This window comes from Bufo gargarizans, chromosome 3, assembly GCF_014858855.1.
Source record: "Bufo gargarizans isolate SCDJY-AF-19 chromosome 3, ASM1485885v1, whole genome shotgun sequence".
Taxonomy (NCBI): domain Eukaryota; kingdom Metazoa; phylum Chordata; class Amphibia; order Anura; family Bufonidae; genus Bufo; species Bufo gargarizans.
Window position 1 is genome coordinate 466,856,231 of NC_058082.1, and position 22,874 is coordinate 466,879,104.

At 43.3% G+C, this 22,874-nt stretch overlaps 1 protein-coding gene across 21 annotated transcripts in view; it reads left to right on the forward strand.

The window, feature by feature from the left end:
• LOC122930354 (unconventional myosin-XVIIIa-like) overlaps positions 1 to 22,874 on the forward strand; it is a 331,901-nt gene that overhangs the window by 114,507 nt on the left and 194,520 nt on the right. For 7 of the 21 annotated variants that reach the window (XM_044283690.1, XM_044283691.1, XM_044283672.1 and 4 more), the window contains 6 exons: positions 8,401 to 8,475; positions 10,292 to 10,330; positions 12,321 to 12,389; positions 14,515 to 14,602; positions 18,341 to 18,447; positions 19,794 to 19,970. In XM_044283690.1, coding sequence (XP_044139625.1) covers positions 8,401 to 8,475; positions 10,292 to 10,330; positions 12,321 to 12,389; positions 14,515 to 14,602; positions 18,341 to 18,447; positions 19,794 to 19,970 — 555 coding nt within the window. Of the gene's footprint in view, positions 1 to 3,203; positions 3,317 to 5,363; positions 6,084 to 6,546; positions 6,634 to 8,400; positions 8,476 to 10,291; positions 10,331 to 12,320; positions 12,390 to 14,514; positions 14,603 to 18,340; positions 18,448 to 19,793; positions 19,971 to 22,874 lie in introns of all 21 variants that reach the window. The other 14 variants (XM_044283677.1, XM_044283689.1, XM_044283688.1 and 11 more) reach the window with 10 other exon arrangements.

Below are 22,874 nucleotides of genomic sequence, written 5' to 3' on the forward strand. Positions count from 1 at the left end.
TTTCTTCATCACAGATTGTCTGTCAGTTGTCACCTGTTGTCTTGGTACGCTGGCTGCCCTGGCCCAGGGGATTTCTTTAGTCCTGCTCCTATGTACTTACACATTGTCCATACCTGTCAACTTTTTGGGCTGTGAAATAGGGGCACTTATGTGAAAGATCCTTTTTTTCCTGCATCTCTACACACTTTGGTGGTTTTCTTTTACACTAGTGCACAAATTATCTGAATATAGAAATTTCTAAAACCCAAATTGCATCAAATAATTAAATATTTTACAAGGCTCCAATATGCAGAGGTAAGCTAAACACTTTCTGGATCAATATTGTACATGTGCAAATGCAAATCTGTACATGAGATCAAAAAGAGGGACATCTATGGAGCAAAGAGGGACAGAGGGACTTGAGTCAAAAATAGGGACTGTCTCTCCAAAAGAGGGACACTTGGGAGGTCTGCATTGTCTCCATATTTTTTTTAGGAGATTTTTTACTATTGTCTTAGGGCCAATTCACACGACCGTACGTAATCTTCGAGACATGGCCCATGTGTCAGACGCATCTCGGACTGACTGCAGCTCCCCTGACCCGAAATTGCTACATCGGAGTGATTTATTATCCAGTTCCTATCTGATTGTGGGGCTCTGTTGTACTGTGCTCACTTCATCATCTACTGCACCCACATTATCCCACGGTGCGAGCCCCATTAGAGCGTTACAACCCCTTTAAAAACAATTCCAAACGTGGCAGAAAATGTTACCCTGGTCCCTCAAGGGGTCTTCATGGACATTAAAACTGAGGATCTATTCTTAGGATAGGTAATCAATATCAGATTGGTGGGGGTCAGATTCCCAGCTCCCTAACCGATCAGTTTAAAGGCTCATTCACACGAATGTAAGGGCTCCGTGCCCGTGCTGCGGACCGCTGCGTCCGTGGGCCAGCCGCATGCGGATCACAACCCTGTCTGCGATCCGTTTGTTCCGCAAAAAGATAGGACAAGTTCTATCTTTTTGCAGAACGGAAGTATGGAACGGAAGCCCACGGAAGCACTCCGTAGTGCTTCTGTAGTGTTCCGTTCCGTGCTTTCGTTCCGCATCTCCGGATTTGCGGACCCATTCAAGTCAATGGCTCCGCATCTGTGATGCGTAACGCACACGGAACGGTGCAGTCTGCAATATGGCAACAGGATACCTACGGTTGTGTGAATGAGTCCTAAGTGTGAGCACTCCGTCCCAGAGGAACAGTGAACCTTCTCAACCATGAAAGCATTCAGCCCCATAAGAACTGCCTTGTGTGTGTGTGAAATCCGCTTTTCTTTAAAATATCAGTGAATTTCCCAGCACTGTCTGATCTTTGGGAAGGTAACTTGTCTGTATGCCTTTAAGACAACTGGTTTGGAACAATTCGGGATTTCACAAAACCATTTTGGAAGATGTGATGGAAAAGTGGTTTGAAAATTGCCAAAGTCTTCTGTTATTCCATGACTGCCTCCTTGATGACGCTCATGACTGACTCGCTGAGAGCAGGGAAAAGCTCTTTATTCTTTCGGAAAACTTTAACTATTTCCTTTCATGTTGGTCATCTTAGAGGCGGCACTGCACATCTGAATAGATTTGTTGTCCAGTTCAGTATACTGACTGTCATAAAATTTCAGACAGGAGGCTGATTGGCATCGCAACGCTCGCTGTAAGGCTAGACTACAAAATCGGGTTACACAGCCCTAGCCAGATGCGTTTCATACAATAGAAATGGATTGGATAACTTAAATGGGTTTCAAGAAATGGTGGAGGGTTTGGCAAACCAGTCCATTCTGCCAGACCTGCAAAGTGAAGCTGACTTGCTTCCTGGGTGCTGGCTCCCCGATCCTTCTCTTGCAGGCCAGCAATGCTCCGCTGGGCTCCAGCAAAGTCCACATCTGGTTTGACATCGCTGCAGCCAACAACTGGCCATGGAGGGTGTCCAGCTCCCCTTCCGTTATGACAAAGGTTCACATGACGCAACGGGAGCCTGACAGTCATGGCCAGTAATTGGCTATGGTGAGTTCCAACCGGATGATGACATCGATGGAGCCCAGTGGAGCCTCACAGGCCTGTAGGAGAGGAGCCAGCGCCCCCTCGATCCTTACACTTTTAATGATTGTCTTGGTCCCCGTTCACTATATTACAGTGTATTTGGTATGTGCCAAATCTCCATCAAACTTTTGGGTGCTGAGTATTTTTGACATTTATTAGGCCTTTAGTGTTCTTTTACGGTACATCCACACATGACGGAAAATACTGAAGAAAAGTCTGCTGCAGATCTGCGGCAAAAAAGTGTATGTATTGCATGCATTCTTTTTCTACAAAAATAGCTATGGACTTCACTTTCTCCGTTGCAAAGGGAGAAATTGCAGTGAAGATCCACAGCATAAATTGACATGCTGCCGACTTCAAATCTGCACTGCCGGTCAATTTCTTGAAACCTCATCAACCTTGCTGGAACAGTAACAGCACTTTGAATTTGTTACATGAAAATCTGCAATGACAAATCCACGGTGCATTTGCCATTTGTGAAAATACCCTTAAAACCCATTGTAGACACTCAAGCTGTCGAAATAATAATAGGTAAATCTGCCCCAGTACTTTATTTGTTAGAGCTGCATTTTTTTTTTGCTCCAGAGCTGATCTTCCTTCTGTATCTTTTGCCCAGAAGCTGCAACCTCGTGAGCTGTATAACTTCCTGCAGACCGTTGTGTGTGTCTGTGCCTAGTGACTATAGGAAGGAAAAGCACTACAGAAACCCCCACATGGCAGTGAACAAACCTCTATAAGGGGTTCCATTCATTTCTGTTGAAGGCATCACCTGGCAGAACAGCCTATGAGTAGTGATTTCATAGACGCCTCTCTACAGCAGATTTAGTAAAATAGCCGTCGGTGCATCTGCTCAGCTGCATGCAAGCCTGATGATGATCGCAGTGTGAATACGGCAGAGGCTACACATAGTTGTCTTAACTTGGGATACGTCCAGTGAGGTCTGCTGGGATAATTGCTGCTATACATATAAAATGATTTCAGACCTCGCTTCTCTTTAAATAGCAACAAGTCTGCAGAGAACAGAGCGCTCACTGATAAGTTTCTGGACTCGTTACTTAATGTTTCACGGATCTGTACTGCCCCAAGAACTTGTCAGCAGATTTCTATCACAGCTCCCATCACTCTCTTCTCTGCCGCAGAGCCCAACTTGACAAAGCTTTGCATTATCCTCTCCTGCTCATCTCCGGCTCTTGCACCCTTCATGCACTAAGGTGTCTGTTTTTGTATATCGGACGTCAGAAACCCCTGAAAGGTATGGAGGCTTTGATTTAAAATAATGATGCCTTTATGGGGTAGAAAGAAAGGGCTGGTGATAATGTGACCTGCCCTGTAAATACCACATTTCTGGTATATGACTGCAGTCCAGATTGGGAGGGATGATGGAATAAGAGAGTCATGGCAGGCTCAAGCGGTGCTGCTCCGTTCTGCTTTATTGTAGTGACAGCTACGGACAGCTGCTGGAAGATAATACCTATGGTGGTGGCCGCTTTAGTTAGATGTTTGGGCCTTGAGGTTCGGTTTGTAGGTTCTTGGGTAGAGTGCATGTAGCAGAGCTTTCCCTGCACTGCAGTCTCTCTTGTGTGTGCCAGATACTACTGCAGCTGTGTAGTCACAGGCTGATCCGATGTATGCTTTTACAGCACTTCGGTGTCCTCTTCACTGAGGCCATGAAAGTTCTAAACTGGGGAACCGTCTCCATCTGTTTTATGCATTGGGACATATGGGCAGAGGAAAATACAAGCAGCAGGTGCAGACTAGGGTCTTTGTAGTCCTAGTTTTATCTTTGCTAGGGGAAGCTTTAAAATGAAAAGTTATCAACAGAATTGAATGATTTACCCGTCAGACTAAAATACTGGGGAGCAATGTACTTGTCCCCTCTGGCTAGGTTGTGCACGTCCCCTCTGGCTAGGTTGTGCACGTCCCCTCTGGCTAGGTTGTGCACGTCCCCTCTGGCTAGGTTGTGCACGTCCCCTCTGGCTAGGTTGTGCACGTCCCCTCTGGCTAGGTTGTGCACGTCCCCTCTGGCTAGGTTGTGCACGTCCCCTCTGGCTAGGTTGTGCACGTCCCCTCTGGCTAGGTTGTGCACGTCCCCTCTGGCTAGGTTGTGCACGTCCCCTCTGGCTAGGTTGTGCACGTCCCCTCTGGCTAGGTTGTGCACGTCCCCTCTGGCTAGGTTGTGCACGTCCCCTCTGGCTAGGTTGTGCACGTCCCCTCTGGCTAGGTTGTGCACGTCCCCCCTGGCTAGGTTGTGCACGTCCCCCCTGGCTAGGTTGTGCACGTCCCCCCTGGCTAGGTTATCCAAGCACAATGCAAATATCAAAAGTAAAATGCATAAAAAAAAAAATCTGTGTGATTCTCTATATAAATTTTAAGATCTCAAATTACATTCATATTTTCTTCATTTTTATTGTATTGTATTTTCAAACAAGACCTCATATCAAGGGTACATTCACACGAACGTAAGCTGTCCGTGCCTGAGCTGTGGTGTGGACCCATTCACTTCAATGGGTACGGGATACGCAATATATGGCAAAACATAGAACATGTGCTGTCTTTTGCCAAAAGCGATTCCGTGGGCTTCCTATACGTGGTTCCGCACCATTCCGTATCTTGATAATTGTGGACCCATACGGGCACGGATGGCCTACGGTTGTGTGAATGTACCCTAAACCATATCCAGTTGACATATCTAGGTAAAATCAATAATTAATTTTTTGGGCAAATAGTGCAGAAATATTTCTTAACCATTCGGATTCTCGTATTAAAGGCTGCAATTCTGGAGTATCTCTTTCCTTTAACTGTGTTGTGTTTTTCCTCTATTATTCCTCCAAGAATTTTGAACATTAACAACTGGGTGCTACCAGTTGGGGGAAGTCCCTACAGTCTGGCACTGTCTATTCAGTGTCATGACAAGGAGAATAGTAACATTTGATTTATATCTTTGTAGAAAAGATAATAGAAGAACGGCACAACACAGAGATATAATGTTCCAGAATTATTTTATGGGAATGGCAAGTATAGACTAAAATAGACGTGGTGATAAGTCTCCTTTTTAATCCATCCTGAGGTAAGTATTTGCAGGATGGGTGTGCCTCCTTGCTCTAGGAAAGTTTGAGATTTTACTTTTTATCTAGACATCTTTTTGTGTCTTTCCATTATATAGCATACTAGAGAGCCCAGATGTGTGTCTTTGATTGCAGACATTTTAAATTAAAATTATAGAATAACTGTTTATCTGAATTTTTTTTTTTTCTAATTCAAAATTGCCTTTCAACACTATTTCTATGTTCAAAATGTAGTCTGAAAGCTCAGAGAATGAGGGAGAGCAGCCTTTAAGCAATCCATCATCTCCAAGGAATTTATTATCTCAAAACCCACTAAGAGCAAAAAGCCCAGAGCCAAGACAAAATCTCCTTAGGGTGAAGAGTCCGGAAAGGGTGCAAGTCCCTGTGCGTGTAACCAGCCCAGAACCGGTGCAGAACGGTGATGAAAAACCAGCTAGCACCATGCAGAGAGCTGAAAGTGCAAAGTCCAATAACTCGGGGGCTGGTTCTGAAGAATCTGGTACCAAAAAGAAAGTAGTGAAAGTTGTTAGAAAAATGGTTAGAAAAGTCATTCCACAGGAGGATGCTGGGGGCAAAAATGAACCTGCCCAAGGACAGGAAAAAATCCAGCCTCAGTCTCCCATTCCACAGGCACCTGCTGTGCCAAAAGCCGAAGCTAAGAAAGAGAAGGATGACATTTCTGTAGGCCTTACCAGCCTCATGACCAGGGGTAAAACAAAAGAACATAAACATAGATTTAAGCTTCCTGAGAAAAAAGTGGAACCTGCAAGTGAGAAGGTGGCTTCACCTACTCCACCTGTTGAAAAACCAAGTGAGAAATCCTCCAGTCCTGACCCTCCTGCTTCTGTAGAAGTGACGATCTCTGACAAACAGGATAACCACCCTTCCAAAGCTGTTAGTTCTGACCTGACCAACAAAACGCCACAGAAACCATCTAAAGGATTTATACTAGAGGTACCCACATTTAACCATGTGTGTGCATGAGCAGAAAAAAACACAACAAAGTCCTCCTTCCAGTTTGGTTGACCAAAATTAACAAAGCATGTGACCAGTGTGCAGTGCTATTATGCTCTAATGTGTTAACTCTTTATAATGATTAGTGTGCATGACTTAAGTAGAACATTTTATTTTATGCTCTACAATGTATACACCTTTTTTGGAGTTGGCTTTGAAATACTTTTTGAGCCAGTGTCTTGATCCTGTGGCCATTCAGATTTGTACTTTGGCTGCTAATTGAACAACTATATTTGGCTCCTCTTAAGTTTTAGCTTTTATCAATGAAGAATTGAGCCGTCAGCCTAAAATAGCAGTAGTAGAAAAAGCACAAAACCATTTGCTGGCTGCGCTTGGGTCTTATCTGTGTTAGATAGCAGCAGAGTGAACTTTTGGTTCCAATAATTTTCCTACCTCTGCTCAGCACTCTCTGAAGAAGGGCATTGCACCGCCCAGACCTCAGAAGTCTAAGTCTTCCCAGGTCACTCAAGAAAAATGGATCTCGAATAAGGTGTGTTGTTTCAATTGATATTTTAGATCTGTTAAATGAAATAAGAATTTTCTATGTGATATGGAACAAGTTGGGTAATTCACCAAATGCTTCAAAATTCTTAGCTCCTCTGTGACTCCTCCAGGAGGTTTTGAAATGTTCATGTGAAACCCCACATGGATGTTGATACTTATTATCTAATAAAAGTCTTCTTGACTGCTCAAAGGAGGAGAGGTATCCTCTACGAGTTAGGAGTAAGGGCCACCTTCTGGCCTGAAATGCTCAATTGTTTGTAGGATGGACAAGCTTTCTATACACTGTGGATGCTGGAGATCCTCCTCCTGACATGACCTCAACATTGGTCAACATGATTACGGTTTGAATGAGAGTATTACAGATGGCATTGTGTTAAAGGACACATTGTTCTCAAATATTTTGAGAATTTGCTTAAAAAAGTTGTCCTGTAATTGTTGCCACATTAAATATTTTTGGGGCTTAGACCACATCAGATGTTATTTGTGTAACCTTGAAAATTAGTTACATTTCAGTAATGGAAATGACTTTATTTTGGTTGAAGTGCTGATGGACGGGCAAGGAGAAGATACAGCGTCCTCCTATCGTTACATGTCTATCTTTATACTCTGTTCAGCTGTGCCATGTCTGATATTTCAAGCTAGAAGAAACTACTGTTCTGCCCATAATTGCTTTGTATATTTATGTGTGTAAACTACTGGTTTCAGGGGCAAAATGCCAATATACAATAATGTGCTTTTATTTTAAAACATTTTGTACAATTTTTTCCGTTATTGTTCTCTTATCGAATGTGGCAGGTGCCTTTTTTTTATAATGCAATCCTGTGTTGAAACTCAAACTGCTAGCATGCCCCATCAGCAAGGCTAATGTTTGCCTTGTGTGTGACCTGATCCTCATGTCAGATCTAAATGTGTACAGGAGCATTTATGAAAAAAATACTCCATTCAATATCATAGTGGCTCGTATGAGTACTAGGATCTCCTCTGGTAGGTTAGGGTCTGACAGAGTTATGGGACCCATGGATGTTCCTAGAGCACTTTCTATAGAAAATAACGTGTAAATACTTTTCTAATATAAAAAATCTTAACATTGCATTACTTGCTGAATTTTCACTCGCTACCATTACACATGTGCAAAATATTGCATAGAATATTTTAAGAGAATGTACTAAGATCCGTCATCACTGATACTGTAGTACCATAGTTTTATTAATCTCTCTTGGTAGAGTGTGACTATTTTCATGTTTTTTTGCGAGATGTGTGGCATTACACAGTGGTCCCCATTTACATGGGCCATTACACAGGTCAACAAACCATTTTTTCCCGATGATTGCCAGCTTGTCTGAATGATCACTACCGCTAAATGGACCGGTACACGGGGATGTGATTGGGAACGAACCTGTGGTCGTGTCCTGATGCAGCTTTGTTGTTCATTGGCAGCAGATCACTGTTGAAGCAGTACGACGTGTTTCTGAGTGACAACGTTTTGCCACTTAAATGATCAGATCACCCGTCAACCAAACATTTTTATCGGTTGGGTGATTCGCATCACCTTTTACACAGGCTAATTATAGGGAATGACTGTTCATTGGACTATTCATTCTCAATAATTGGCTCCTTGAGCCATGTAAATGGGCCCCAACACTATCTTTTTGATTTATTTTTTATTTTTCCCCAGTTTTCTTTGGTAACATGCATGTCAGATAGGATATTATCTCTGCAGTACATAAATAATGAATGCAAATTTGACCTTTAGGCTACAAGTCCTGTATCCCAGCAGACCGCGCCAGAGGAAGCCCAGAAACGTCTGGAGAGGATCTTCATGGCATCTGTAAATAATGTTTTTAGGTTACTCCATGTTTCTTGTGCTTGGGCGGCTCTGTGTTCCCGCTTCTAACTGTTGCTTGTGTATAACTAATGTTGATGTCTGAGGAACATCAGTGGGATTTGGTGACGTTTGTGAGGGCCGTTGTACAGCCCTAATTCTCGAGTAAAATATTCTGGCTCGGTTAACTTATACCTCTTGGAGACATGTGACAGTAACTTGCCTATTGGTACATGAAAGAACATACTGTATGAAGGACATAGTTGTTGGTCAGGCAACTACTTGTGCTCGTCGCAAGCTATGGCTTACATCTTGGCATTCTTATCTAAGTACCTGCAGTATTTCAGATGTCCCTGTTGTCGACCAGTTTTTTGGATAGAGTTCGTTCGATTGGTATGGACAAGCTCAACTTTTCATGCTTACATGCTGTGATCCTATTGCCAGTCGCTGGTGTATATACAGCTGGTTGTAGGAAGTTGAGTTTTTTAGCGCCTTTTGCAGTTTTTAAAAACACAGCAGGACCCTCTATTTGGTGATGGCTTTTTCCATTGATTTCAATGAGGAAAACCATGGGACAGTGATGTGTGTTTGTGTTTTAATTTGGAACAACTAATGCTCTTGCATGTGCTTTTAGTAAATAACTCTATTGGTGCTGGATGGACATCTCTTTTTATTTTTATTTTATTTTTTTATCTACGTAGTGTATTCAAGCCAAGAATCACACAAGCAGTTTTATGGACTTTTTAATGCCGGTTTTTTGTTTTTGTTTTTTGAGTCAAAACAGAGTAGTGAGAAATACGCAGGAAGGACTCCTACGTCTCCTTCCTAAACGATCCAATTCTGGCTTTCGCTCAAAAAAATAGCTACAAAAACTGTAAATGTCTTTACAGTGATGGCGATGAACAGCATATTCAAAAATGATGATGATGTCCTGCTCATGCGTTTATTAACTTTTACAATGTATTACAACTTTTTTACCCTCAGGAATATATTAGTATATGAATGCAGGTTGCACCTACCATCTTCTACTAACCATTTTCTTCATGTTCATGCTTCCATGGATGGGATAGCAGAGTTTTTGTATTGAACATTAACGTTCGATCTTGGTGTGATAGTCTTCTGCCGTCTTCACCTTAAAAGAAACCGGTCATGTCAAAAATGCAGTCTGATCTGGCAGCGGCATGTTATAGAGCAGCAAGAGCGGAGCAGATTAATACATATATTTTTGTGGCAAAAGATTCATTATAACTTAGGCTGCATTCACATCTCTGTTTTGGAGATCCATCACAAATGAAGGCTATTGGTTATATGAAAAATCATTGCATGCAGTTTTTTTTGTCCGGCCAAAACCTGCCATTTATTCCAGAAATTGGCCGAATCACCGCTGGACCTCATTGCAGTCAATGGGGATCTGGCAGTGAAGCGCTGGATCTCCGAGATGTGAATGGAGCCTAATTGACTTTCTGTGCTTAGGAGTCCAGAGGGCCGTCCTGTCTGTGATTGACAGCTATATCTGTATGCACAGTTGTATAGGTAATATCGCCAGCCATTTTGTGAATTCTCCCACTGGACTTCCAAACTCATTGATTGCTATCTGATTATGCTGAATCTTTCCTCATAAAACTATATATCAATCTGCTCTGCTCCTTCTGCTCTATAACATGGGACCGGTAGATTAGAGAGCGTTTTCATGGTGACAGGCTCCCTTTTAATACACCAAATATTTTGTTGGTCTTTTATTTGCCAGTGATGTCGTGTCTGAAGGCGTCCGCTACGTTCATTCATTGATAGTTTCTGCTCTTTCATTTTCTTGCTGCTATAGCTGGAACCAGCAGCCTCTTCTTCCTCTGCACTGAGCCAGGTACTGTACCCCTGCACACAGGATCTGTCTGCCAACCCAGCCTCGTCTTCTATCCACATCTGGGCTGGTGTCTGTGCGCGTGTGTCATGCTGGAGTGTAAGGCTCAATTCACATCTCCTTCCTGCATTACTAACCCCCCTGTCCTCCACTTCTCCCTGTGCATGTGTGCACCATGACACCTGATGGATCTTCTGCATGTACTTTCCTATTACAATTTCTAGCATGATTTATAACAAGGTCTTCTCCTGAGCATCTCAAGCATTAGCTGGCGGCCATGACACCTGTGCTTTCCAGTATTCCCCCCCCCCCCTTTTCCGAATGAAATGTCACTGCATGCGCTAACCTGATGCTAACCTATTGTACTGCTCTTTCCTAGATAATGAGCTCAGGAAACCTGTGTATTATATGTATAGTTGTTACACACAGCAGTCCTCCTGCCCAGCGTTAGATGCCTCGCCTCAAAGGCTGACTCTAATTATAAAAAGGTTTCCTTAGGTTATATAAATTAAAGGGGTTGTCTGACTTTTATGAACTCCCCCCCCCCCCCCTTTGGGCTCTTAATTTATAAAAATATATAAAAAGTCGTATACTCACCACTTGATTCCCCACTGTTTCGGGTAATGCCGATCTGATCCTTCCCTTCGGTTTGTGTGTACAGGCTGCAATGATGATGTAGCTTTGAACAGTCTGTGAATGCTGCAATCACTCTCCTCAGTAGTATACGGCAAGAGTCCACTGAGGCCAGATACTGACTGCAGCAGTCACGGGCTGTGCACAGCTACGTCATTGCTGCAGCCTGTAAATAGACCATATGTGAGGACCAGAGCAGTAGCACTGGAAATGGCAGTGAACTGGTGAGTATGTGACCCTTTTATTATTTGATTACATTCAAAGGGGTTGTCTCATCTTAGACATTGGTGTCATATCGCCAGGGTATGCCACTAGTGTCCGATAGGTACAGCTCCAACCTCTGGGACCCATCTCCAGAATGGGACCCTCAAAGTGAAAGGAGAGCCATGGATCATTAAGGCCCCTTTCACACGGGCGAGTTTTCCGTGCGGGTGCGATCCGTGCGGCGAACGTATGGCACCCGCACTAAATCCTGACCCATTCATTTCTATGGGGCTGTGCACATGAGCGATGTTTTTAACGCATCACTTGTGCGTTCAGTAGAAATCGCAGCATGCTCTATATTTTCCGATTTTGACGTGACGCAAGCCCCATAGAAGTGAATGGGGTGTGTGAAAATCGGATGGCATCCGCAAGCAAGTATGGATGCCGTGCGATTTGCACGCATGGTTGCTAGGAGACCATCGGGATGGAGACCCGATCATTATTATTTTCCCTTATAACATGGTTATAAGGGAAAATAATAGCATTCTGAATACAGAATGCATAGTAAACCAGCGCTAGAGGGGTTAAAAAAATAATAATATAATTTAACTCACCTTAGTCCACTTGCTCGCGAAGCTGGCATCTCCTTGTGTCTCCGCTGCTGATGAACAGGACCTGGGGTGAGCTGCTCCATTAAATAGAGCTTAAGGACCTTCGATGACGTCACTCCGGTCATCACATGGTCTTTTACCATGGTGAATCACCATGGTAAAAGATCATGTGACGTACCATGTGATGACCGGAGTGACGTCATCGAAGGTCCTTAACCTGTATTTAATGGAGCAGCTCACCCCAGGTCCTGGGTAAGAAAAATCTGTTCATAACTGGTAATAAAATGAAGTAAGGCATTATTTGGTAATTTCTTGGTAATTGAAGTTAATTAAATTAATGAGAAAAATTGGTAATTTAAGATGTAGGCCTAATGGACTACATTTATGACCTGTAATGGTATTAATCTGATTCGTTATAGTCACGTTAATTTATTTGTAAGCTTTCACAGATATGTGTGAGGTTTTAAAGATGACACATGTCTCTGATTCCATGACTGGCCATGCAGTAGCCATTAACTAGACCTTGCTTTCCTCCTTCCACCCAGTCGGCCTTTCAGGGTCCCACTGAAGAAGCCTCAGCTTTGTCTCTGAGCTCGCCCAATGCTCTGCCTCAGGTTGGCTGATGATGATATGCCGTGATGTTGCTTTTTTATTTTGTGTGTGGTGTGTCTTTTCTCTAAAAGTTATCCACTCCATGATAGCAGGTGGCATGCACATTGTCAGATGCACGGCACATAGAATGAGACCAGGGCCGTGCAGCTCAGTAATATAGAAGAACTTCTTGCCATGTGGAATGAAAGCACAAAGCACATGTGATATTAAGTTGCACATAAATTATGCAATGTAATCTACCTTCAGTAAAACAGATGATTGCAGACCTATGCATATCTTCTCAAGCATTATAGGGATTAGTTTATTTTTTTCTATTAGTCAGTTTTTTTCTTATTACATTTCAATCCTCTTTCTACATAGAAATAAGTCTTCCTCTATATAATAATGAGTATATTTTATATTGCTAGAGACTTGAGATAACTACGTCACACTTAGGATTTCATCTCCAATTTTATGATCTGAAGATGTCCTTACCTTCTTTGTATGCACTGATGAAAAATCTTTAAAATAGGTGATTTTCATATGGTATGCAATAAGGAAGTCTGTCATTTTTTAATAAAAACCCTTGTTGCCTTATATTGAAGTTATGCTTCCTCCTAGATAACAAAAGTAATCATAATTTTATAGTAGCACCCCTACTAAGCTATATTGTGGACCACTACCCCTTATAAGGCCCGTCTCTCTGTTGGTGACAGTTAATTCCCAATTTTGTCATCCTGGTCTATATGGGCCACTGCTTTTCACTGATTGACAACCTTACTTGTAAGACTGTCCATAAAGAGATGGCCGTCAGTTAGTGGGTAAGACAGTCCACTGGATTCCTAATCCCAGAAAGAGGGATTTACGTGATTGATATATTGGAAATTTTATAGGAAAAGATTCAGCATAGTCTTTGTTTGTTTGTTTTTTTTGTCTGCTCAGCCCCTCCTGCGTCAGACTGCATGTTCAATGTTGCCAGTTTCCTTTAAATGTTGGCACTACTGTACACTATTTACTTGTTTTACGCACTTATATAGCGCTACTATATTCCGCATCACTTTACAGACATTAGCATCATGCTGTCCACTATGGAGATTTATCAAAACTGATGAAAGGAAAACTGGTTTAGTTGTCTATAGCCACCAATCAGATTCCACCTTTAATTTTCCAAAGGAGCTTTGAAAAAAGAAAGCTGGAATCGGATTGGTTGCTTTGGGCAGCTAAGCCAGTTTTACTTTACACCAGTTTGATAAATCTCCCCCCATATGCTAGCATGCTGAATGAGCGTCGCTACACCTACCCTACATCTTTCTACCCACTCTTCTTCCACACTAAGTAGGAGTGAAATTGTGACTTAGTAATAGAACACCGATTGATGGCCAAATGACAGTGGAGAACTGGGGGTATCTAGATGATTTAACAACTGTGCTGACGTTCCACATGATGAGCAGACTTCTTCCTACTTCTAGAGGGTTATCAGGTCACGTTTCCTTTATTTCCAGGCCACCTGCTGTCATTGGTATTGGTTTTTTTTCAAACAATTTTGTGTGATTTTTTTATTTTTTATATTGTATTATAATGTTATCACATGATGTCTTTTCTGCTCCTGGTTTTCAGTTTTGTTTGCTACGTGACTATAATAGTGTCTAAATTTCACTCTGGTGACAAAGAATCTTGTAATTATAAAAGAATGCTTCAATAATGGGTAGAGGTGACGTTGGCTTCTCATAGGAATCTTATGTGGTTCCCAATACAGTTAGTGTCCACTTCCTAAAGAGTGGGAGCGGGCAGCCAGTCAAGAAAAGACGGTGTATTTGAACTTGTCATCAAAGTTTCTTGGCCTCTGATTCCTGCAGCGTATTAACTCTACATCCATAAATCAAAGTGCAGAAACTGGCACTATGGTATTTGTCATCTCATGGAAGCTCTGTATTTGTGTGCGGTGATGTTTGTTGTTTCATAGGTTGTGATGTGTTCTGTGTAATGTTCTATACAAGAGTCTTTGTTATCCTTGGCTTGTCTTTGTCCCCCCCCCTTCCCTCATGTTTTCACCCAGCCTTGAAGGACCACATCTGGAAAACCGTCTTGACCATGGAGGCCCACCAATCTAGTGTCATCCGATCTAAATGGTATTGTTTTCTCTTTTAGGCCAAGACCGAGGAGCAGATCTCTGCAGAGCAGAATTGGTATGAGACTGAGAAGGTGTGGCTGGTTCACAAAGATGGATTCTCTCTGGGTAAGTGACGTTTAGACACTCAGGTTGACAATCCATTGTAACAAAAGCTCTTCTATTCTGCTTCATAGAAGCCATTGTCAAGATTTGTTTTTGCCCTTTTGTTATTCCTACTTAGGCCTCGTGCACACGACCGTTGTTCTGGTCCGCATCCGAGCCGCAGTTTTTGTGGCTCGGGTGCGGACCCATTCACTTCAGTGGGGCCACAAAAGATGCGGACAGCACTCTGTTCCGTGGCCCCGCCCCAAAAAAATAACATGTCCTATTCTTGTCCGTTTTGCGGACAAGAATAGGCATTTCTACAATGGGCCGTTCCGCAAATTGTTCCTCAAATTGCGGAAAGCACACGGGCGGCTTCCGTATTTTGCGGATACGCAATTTGCAGACCGCAAAAAAAAACTGAACGGTCGTGTGCATGAGGTCTTACTAACATAGCAGTTGGTAAATTTGAGGCATTTAGGTCAGGTTCACACTTCAGTTATTTACGTCAGTTATTGTGAGCCAAAACAAGAGATGAGGTATCATGAAAAGATTTCCTCCTGTTCTGTGTTTTTGACTCACACCTGGTTTTGGCTCACAATAACTGATGGAAATAACTGACCAAATAACTGAAGTGTGAATTTGACCTTAAACGTGCTGTCTCATCTCTGCCTTAGGCTCCATTCACACATCCGCAATTCCGTTTCGCATTTTGCGGAACGGAATTGCGGACCCATTCATTTCTATGGGGCTGCACGATTTGCGGCCCGGATCTGGAATTGCGGACCCGCACTTCCGGGTCCGCAATTCCGATGCCGAAAAAAATAGAACATGTCCTATTCCTGTCCGCAATAGCAGACAAGAATAGGCATATTCTATTGCGAAACGCACATTGCCGTTTTGCGGATCCATGGATCTGCAAAACACACACGGATGTGTGAATGGACTCCTTAGGGCTCATGCACACGGCTGTTGCCTGACTGTGGCTGTGTTGCGGGCCGCATTCAGGGTGTCCACAATACACGGGCAATACACCCCGCACCACGGATCGCGGGTGCATTTACTTGAATGGGTCCACAATCACGGAGATGCGGAATGGAGTCACGGATCGGAAGCACTACGGAGTGCTTCTGTGGGTTTTCTGTCCGTAACTCTGCACCGCAAAAAAGTAGTGCATGCACTACTTTTTTGCAGTGTGGACCGTCGGATGCGGATCGCGGACCCCATTCAAGTGAATGGGTCCATGATCCACATGCGGCTGCCCCACGGTCAGTGCCCGTGCATTGCGGACCGCAATTTGTGGTCTGCAGCACGGGCCCGGACAGCACACAGTTCTGACCACCAGACTGCCAGGAAACAGCATTGCAGTGCATGAGAGCTGCAGAAACGGCATGGTCAGGCAAGCTATGCTGATTCCCAGCCAGCTGGTGGTAGGGACTGTCTCATCTTGCCTTAGTAACCACGAGATGAGACAACCCCTTTAAGCCCCGTCCCAGGAAACCAGCTGAAACTGCCTGTATTTGGATCTGATCGGGCTTTTATAAGCTACGTCCATTTTTGGCATGGGACATCCCAAATTTTCCAGTACAGTCCCTGCAAAATCGGGACTGTTGGAAACTATGTTTATTGTAGAAATTACTATTTTGTGCTGTTTGTAAAATATGCTCTTCACTTCTTATACGTGGTCTGATTATTGGCTATATTATTGCTTTGGTGCAAAATTCCACATTTTGGCCCACTCTGGGTTCTCTTGTCTTTACTGGTAAGTAATTTCCAGCTGCCCCTGAAGGGTTAAATCATGTATAAACTATGAAAGAGCCGCTATAAAGACTGTTTTCGGTATTCCCTTTTATACCTCCCTGCCTCTTAGTACTGAGTAGGAAGGTAAGAGCAGGCTTGGCTTCTGTGACCTTCCAGATCTACTATTATTCTGAACCGCTCTCCTGCGCACGGCTTGGACTGTGTCTTGAAAATATGGGATCTCCTGGGGGGAGAAAACGTATTATTGACTTAATACAATGTTTTATGCTGTGATTATAACCGCTTGAAATAAGCAATGGAGGTTTTATAGTCAAATGATCAGAATCTCGTTTTCTGCACCGATTCCTAATGCTGCCTGCACACAATGTGGATTACACATGTTTTTTCTGCATGGATTTTCGTGCGGAATAACTGCAGCTTAGTACAGTACCAGCAAAGTGGATGAGATTTCCCCAATCTTATGTACACTTTGCGTGTTGTTTTTTTTTTTTCTTCTGTGCAGAAATGTGTGTGCAGGTAGCCTAATGAAAACTGACAGAAATCAGATCAAGCTGTGGTAGGTTTCCTTCTTGGCCTTTTCATATACATAAGATTCGTGCCCCTTCTACACTTATTGGGCCAGATTTATCATTAGCTCAAGTCAAAATAATGGAGTGAAAAAGTTGCAAATTTTTGCACAAACTGCGACTTTTATTGGCTCTGCGTTATGCTCGCCAGTTTTCTGAAAGTGGGCGTGTTTTCTTATGTAAACGAATCTGTAGACAGATTTACTATTGCGACAATTTCACTCTAGTGAGGACCATGCTTATCTTATGCGACTTTTTAATAGAACATGCGACTTTTTTGTAAAGATGTGCCACTTTTGTAAAGCCGCTTACTGAAGGATAAACTGCTACCGTCAAACCACATTTATCACAGTATTAAAGGACCATTAATAAATCTGACTTGGCCAAAAGTGACTTTAGACATATGTAAAAGTAGAGTAAGGCCTCATGTACACGACCGTGCTGTTTTTTGCGGTCTGCAAACCACGGATCCGCAAAAAAACTGAAGCCACCCATGTGCCTTCTGCAATTTGCGAAACGGGAGCCCATTCTACACCTGACTATTCTTGTCCGCAAAACGGACAAGAATAGGACATGCTATATTTTTTTTTTGCGGGGCCTTGGAAAGGAGCAACGGATGTGGACAGCACACGGTGTAACTCCTTAATCTTTTATTTTTTTTGCAAGTTCAGATTCCATCTTAATGGAAATTCTTGGACCCCCAGTGCAGTCACAGCGAAGGGCTGAAATAGAACGAACGAGGCATTTGTTAGTCTGCGTGTCTTGCCATCAATATGGATCAGTATTCACACCTAATGCACACCTTAGTATTTCTGCTTCTCTTGTAGATTGTAAGCTCCTGTGGGCACTGTCCCCTGTCCCTCTGTGCCGTTCTGCACTTGATTTTATCTTCTATATGTAAACACTTTATTTTTCATATACATTCCGCTATGGAGTTAATGGCACTTTAAAGAGGACCTGGCTCCTCCCCTGAAATGTCTGTTCTAGTGAATACTTGTATTCTACATATTCTCCATCTATAATTTCTTATAACCGTGTTGTGGTGTTCCTCTGTTATTCCTCCTAGAATTGTATGAATAAATTATCAGTTGGGTGTTACTATTCCCTTGTCCTACATGTGTGTTGCTGATTGGACAGTTTCAGAGTTTGTAGGGGCACCCCCCAACTCTGTTGTCCGTTTATGCATGCATTTCTTGAAGGAATAACTGAGGCATAACACAGTGCAGTTGTAAGAAAAGATGCTCAAGAACTGTTCTTTGAATGGGAGTACTAAAAACGACATGTCAGGAGAGACGGCAGTAGATAATGATAAAAATGTAATCACTTGTAGAAATAGACGGTCCATAAGTTAGTTTGGAATGAATATGTATACATTTTCCTTGGCAAAAAACTTGCAAATATTAACACTTATAGTTTTTCTTTTTGTTTTCAACAGCGAATAAGCTGAATTCAGAAAACGGCAATCTACCTGAAGGAAAAGTGAAAATTCGACTGGAGAATGATGGGACTCTACTGGACGTGGATGAGGATGATGTGGAAAAAGTGAGTTTTATCTATGTGGGGAGGGGGGGGGGGGGCGGGTTAAAGGTAGTATAAGGTGATTTGTAAAAGTATGTAACTGGTTAGTTAGCTATATGGCGGGGTCTTCTCCCTCTCACTACTGAAATAAACATGACTGATCCGAGTGTGCTTGTTTATGGGGCAGCCAGGTTTGATAGCTGATGTCTGGACGAGCTTTTACAGCTTTGATCGGGTTCTAAGGCCCCATGTTCCTTATCCCTCATATGTGCACCACCGTACCATTCAATGTCTAGGGGGTGACAAAACAGCCTAAGGGCTCGTTCACATGACTGTTGGTGTCCCTTTCCCGTATTGCGGACCGCATTTGTGGATCCACAATACACGGGCACCGTTCCGTTTGTCATTCCGCATCACGGATGCTGATCCATTCATTTCAATGGGTCTGCAAATCCAGAGATACGGAACGCTACGGAGTGCTTTCTGGGGTTCCGTTCCGTGCCTCCGCACCGCAAAAAGATAGAACATGCTCTATCTTTTTGCGGAACGGAGGGATCGCGGACCTATTTAAGTGAATGGGTCTGCGATCCCCATGCGCCTGTCCCACAGAAGGCGCCCGTGCATTGCGGACCACAATTTGCAGTCCACAGCATGAGCACAGGCTTCACACGTTTTTGTGAACGAGCCCTAATACAGCGTCTGGCCGTTACCCTCAGCCTCAGACATTGAATGGAGGGTCATGGCTTGTGAATGATCACCTTGCTGCGGTCGTGCAGTGAGGGACAAGGCCATCCTTGTGCTAGTGATTAGAGGTGGTCCCAGCAGAGGGGCCTCCCAACAATCACATATTTATCACCCATCTACTCCTCATAGATTGTAAGCTCTTGCGAGCAGGGCCCTCATTTCTCTTGTTTTAAGCGTTGACTTGTCTGTTGCTATGTAATTTATGGCTCTGTTTGTACATGAACCCCCCAATTGTAAACCGCTGCAGAATATGTTGGCGCTATATAAAGATTATTATTAAAACTCCTCTCTGGGTGAGATCAGACCTGTGTATTTTACCATACACAGTTTACATATAATGGAACAGGGGCCACCATAATCACGGTCTTCTATTACATAGACCACATTTTTGTCCATAGTTTGGAATAAAGCGTTACTAGAAATATCTAAAATGAATGGCGCATCCCAGGACTACAAAAGTACGGTAATAACACCTGGCTGGAAATGAAAGAAATAGACACAAAGCAGGCTATAAATGAAATGGGGCCTGTGTATATGATAAAAGAGCACTGCCGTCAGTGTGAATACTCCCATACTCTGACTTGATATAACTTACTTAACCTAATTCTGCTCGTCCTTTTACGTAGGCGAACCCACCGTCTCATGATCGGGTGGAAGACTTGGCTTCACTAGTTTATCTGAATGAATCCAGCGTACTGCACACACTGCGACAACGATATGGAGGGAACTTGCTTCACACGTTTGCCGGACCAGCTATGGTTATTATGAATCCCATGAGTTCTCCTTCTATATATTCTGAGAAGGTATGACGGGGTGTTGCATTGTACATATGTATGTGACCAGTAGTCACAATTATGTTTACTTATCACACATTTAATTATTTGACTTTTTTTTAACAATCCAGAAATGTACCAATGTCGTAAAATTTGTATGTTGTATTTAATGGAGTTGGAACGTACTGTCTGGTAGGTAATCACTGGCTCTGTGCTGTATAGGCGTAAGATTGTTTTACTTGCAATCATTTGGATGGAATATCTCCACCTAGTGGAACTCTTTGGAAATACAGTTATTTTGATTTGTTGGGAACCTGGATAGCTGCACTCCAACATAAGAGGATTCATTATAATTGATGCTCGTGTAAAAAAAGAAAAGCAGTCTCCTTATTGAACTGAAGACTCTTATTTACTATGATTAAACTGGATAATTAGTTTTTTTAATACTTGTCCATGGACCACGTGTCAGAAAAAAAGTATGTGGCCCATTTATCACAGTATTATAGTGGAGAATATGAAATTTAATCTCATTTTGCACCATATGGGTAAGGCTACTTTCACACCTGCGTTCGGTGCGGATCCGTCTTCACCAATAATGCAAATGCTTGTATCCGTTCATAACGGATCCATTTGCATTATTCTTTTAAAAAAAAGTCTAAGTCAAAACGGATCCGTCTGGACTTACATTGAAAGTCAATGGGGGACAGATCCGTTTTCAGTTGCACCATATTGTGTCAGTGAAAACTGATCCATCCTCATTGAGTTACATTGTAAGTCAGGACGGATCCGTTTGGCTCCGCATCGTCAGGCGGACACCCAAACGCTGCAAGCTGCGTTTTGGTGTCCGCCTTCAATAAGCGGAACCGAGACCAAACGCAGCCAAACTGATGCATTCTGATCAGATCCTTATCCATTCAGAATACATTGGGGCTGAACTGATCCGTTTTGGGCCTCTTGTGAGAGCCCTGAAGCAGATCTCGCAAGCGGACCCAGAAACGCCAATGTGAAAGTAGCCTAAGTGTCCGCTGGGCGTTGCCAGGCCTGTGCAGAGTCCTGACATTGTGTCACCCACCTGTCTTCATGCATTCATTTCCTTAAAGCAGGCATCCTCAAATTGCGACCCTCCAGTTGTTGCAAAACTACAACTCCCAGCATGCCCGAACAGCCTACAAGTATCAGTCTACAGCAGGGCGTTGTGAAAGCTGTAGTTTTAGAACAGCTAGAGGGCCGCAGTTTGAGGATGCCTGCCTTAAAGGATGTCTTTGGGGAACGCTAGACCCAGAGGCAGGGGCGGACTGGGAACTTAAAATGGCCCTGGAAAAAAATTAAATAAAAGTGGCCTCATGTTTTAGGCAATGCTATAATGACAGAAGGTGGGACAACATAAGTAAGTAGGGCCGCAATACCATAGTGTAGAACAAAATACCACAGTACAGCATAAAAAAAAAAGCCCTAGCCAAAAGAGATTCCACAGTGCAGAACAATATACTGCCCAGCAGAACCAAATACCACAGAGCAGCACAATATACTGCCTCAGCAGAGCCAAATACCACAGTGCAGCACAATATACTGCCCCAGCAGAACCAAATACCACAGAGCAGCACAATATACTGCCTCAGCAGAGCCAAATACCACAGTACAGCACAATATACTGCCCCAGCAGAGCTAAATACCACAGTGCAGCACAATAAACATCCCCGGCAGAACCATATACCACAGTGCAGCACAATATACTGCCCCAGAAGAGCCAAATACCACGGTGCAGCACAATATACTGCCCCAGAAGAGCCAAATACCACAGTGCAGCACAATATACTGCCCCAGAAGTGCCAAATACCACAGTGCAGCACAATATACTGCCCCAGAAGAGCCAAATACCACAGTGCAGCACAATATACTGCCCCAGAAGAGCCAAATACCACAGTGCAGCACAATATACTGCCCCAGAAGAGCCAAATACCACAGTGCAGCACAATATACTGCCCCAGAAGGGCCAAATACCACAGTGCAGCACAATATACTGCCCCAGAAGAGCCAAATACCACAGTGCAGCACAATATACTGCCCCAGCAGAACCATATACCACAGTGCAGCACAATATACCGCCTCAGCAGAACCACACACTACAGTGCAGCACAATATACTGCCCCAGCAGAACCAAATACTACAGTGCAGCACAATATACTGCCCCAGCAGAACCAAGTACCACAGTGCAGCACAATATACCGCCTCAGCAGAACCAAATGCTACAGTGCAGCACAATATACTGCCCCAGCAGAACCAAATACCACAGTGTAACACAATATACCGCCTCAGCAGAACCAAATACCACAGTGCAGCACAAAAGTGCCTTATGCTTCTACATTAATTAATGCTGAGAGCTTCAGATCGTATGTACCTGGCTGGTGGCCATGAGAAGGGCTTGGGTGGCCCTCTAGGCATCAGCTCACCAGGAAATTTCCCTGTAGGGTCTATGGCCAGTCCGCCCTTGCCCAGAGGTCAAGATGGAAATTGCTGCTGCAGCCATAAGCAGAAACATAAGCAAAATAATTTATTCAGCCATTTTTCCTTTTTTCTATGCCTCATTTTATTGGTGACTCTGAGGCAGAGATGTTTTTCCCAGTAAGAAATTTAGAAGCTTCTTATGGCAGCAGCTATTCACAAGGTATTATTTCCGAAACTAGCTCCCCAGCAGGATTGGCAACAGCCGCCTGCGAGTAGATGGACATTTGAACACATGATGATAGGTGTATCTGAAGCCGGTTCCATTTGCTCTTTATGAAATATAGTTGTAGGCCTCGGGGGATGCCATTTTGCTCATAAATTACCCTTCCTTTCCAGCTGCAGAGACCCCTTATTTTTGAGCACAGAGACATCAATCTCAGTCTTCATTACAAATCTCCTCTGAAGGGAGACACATCGGGGCAGCCCGGG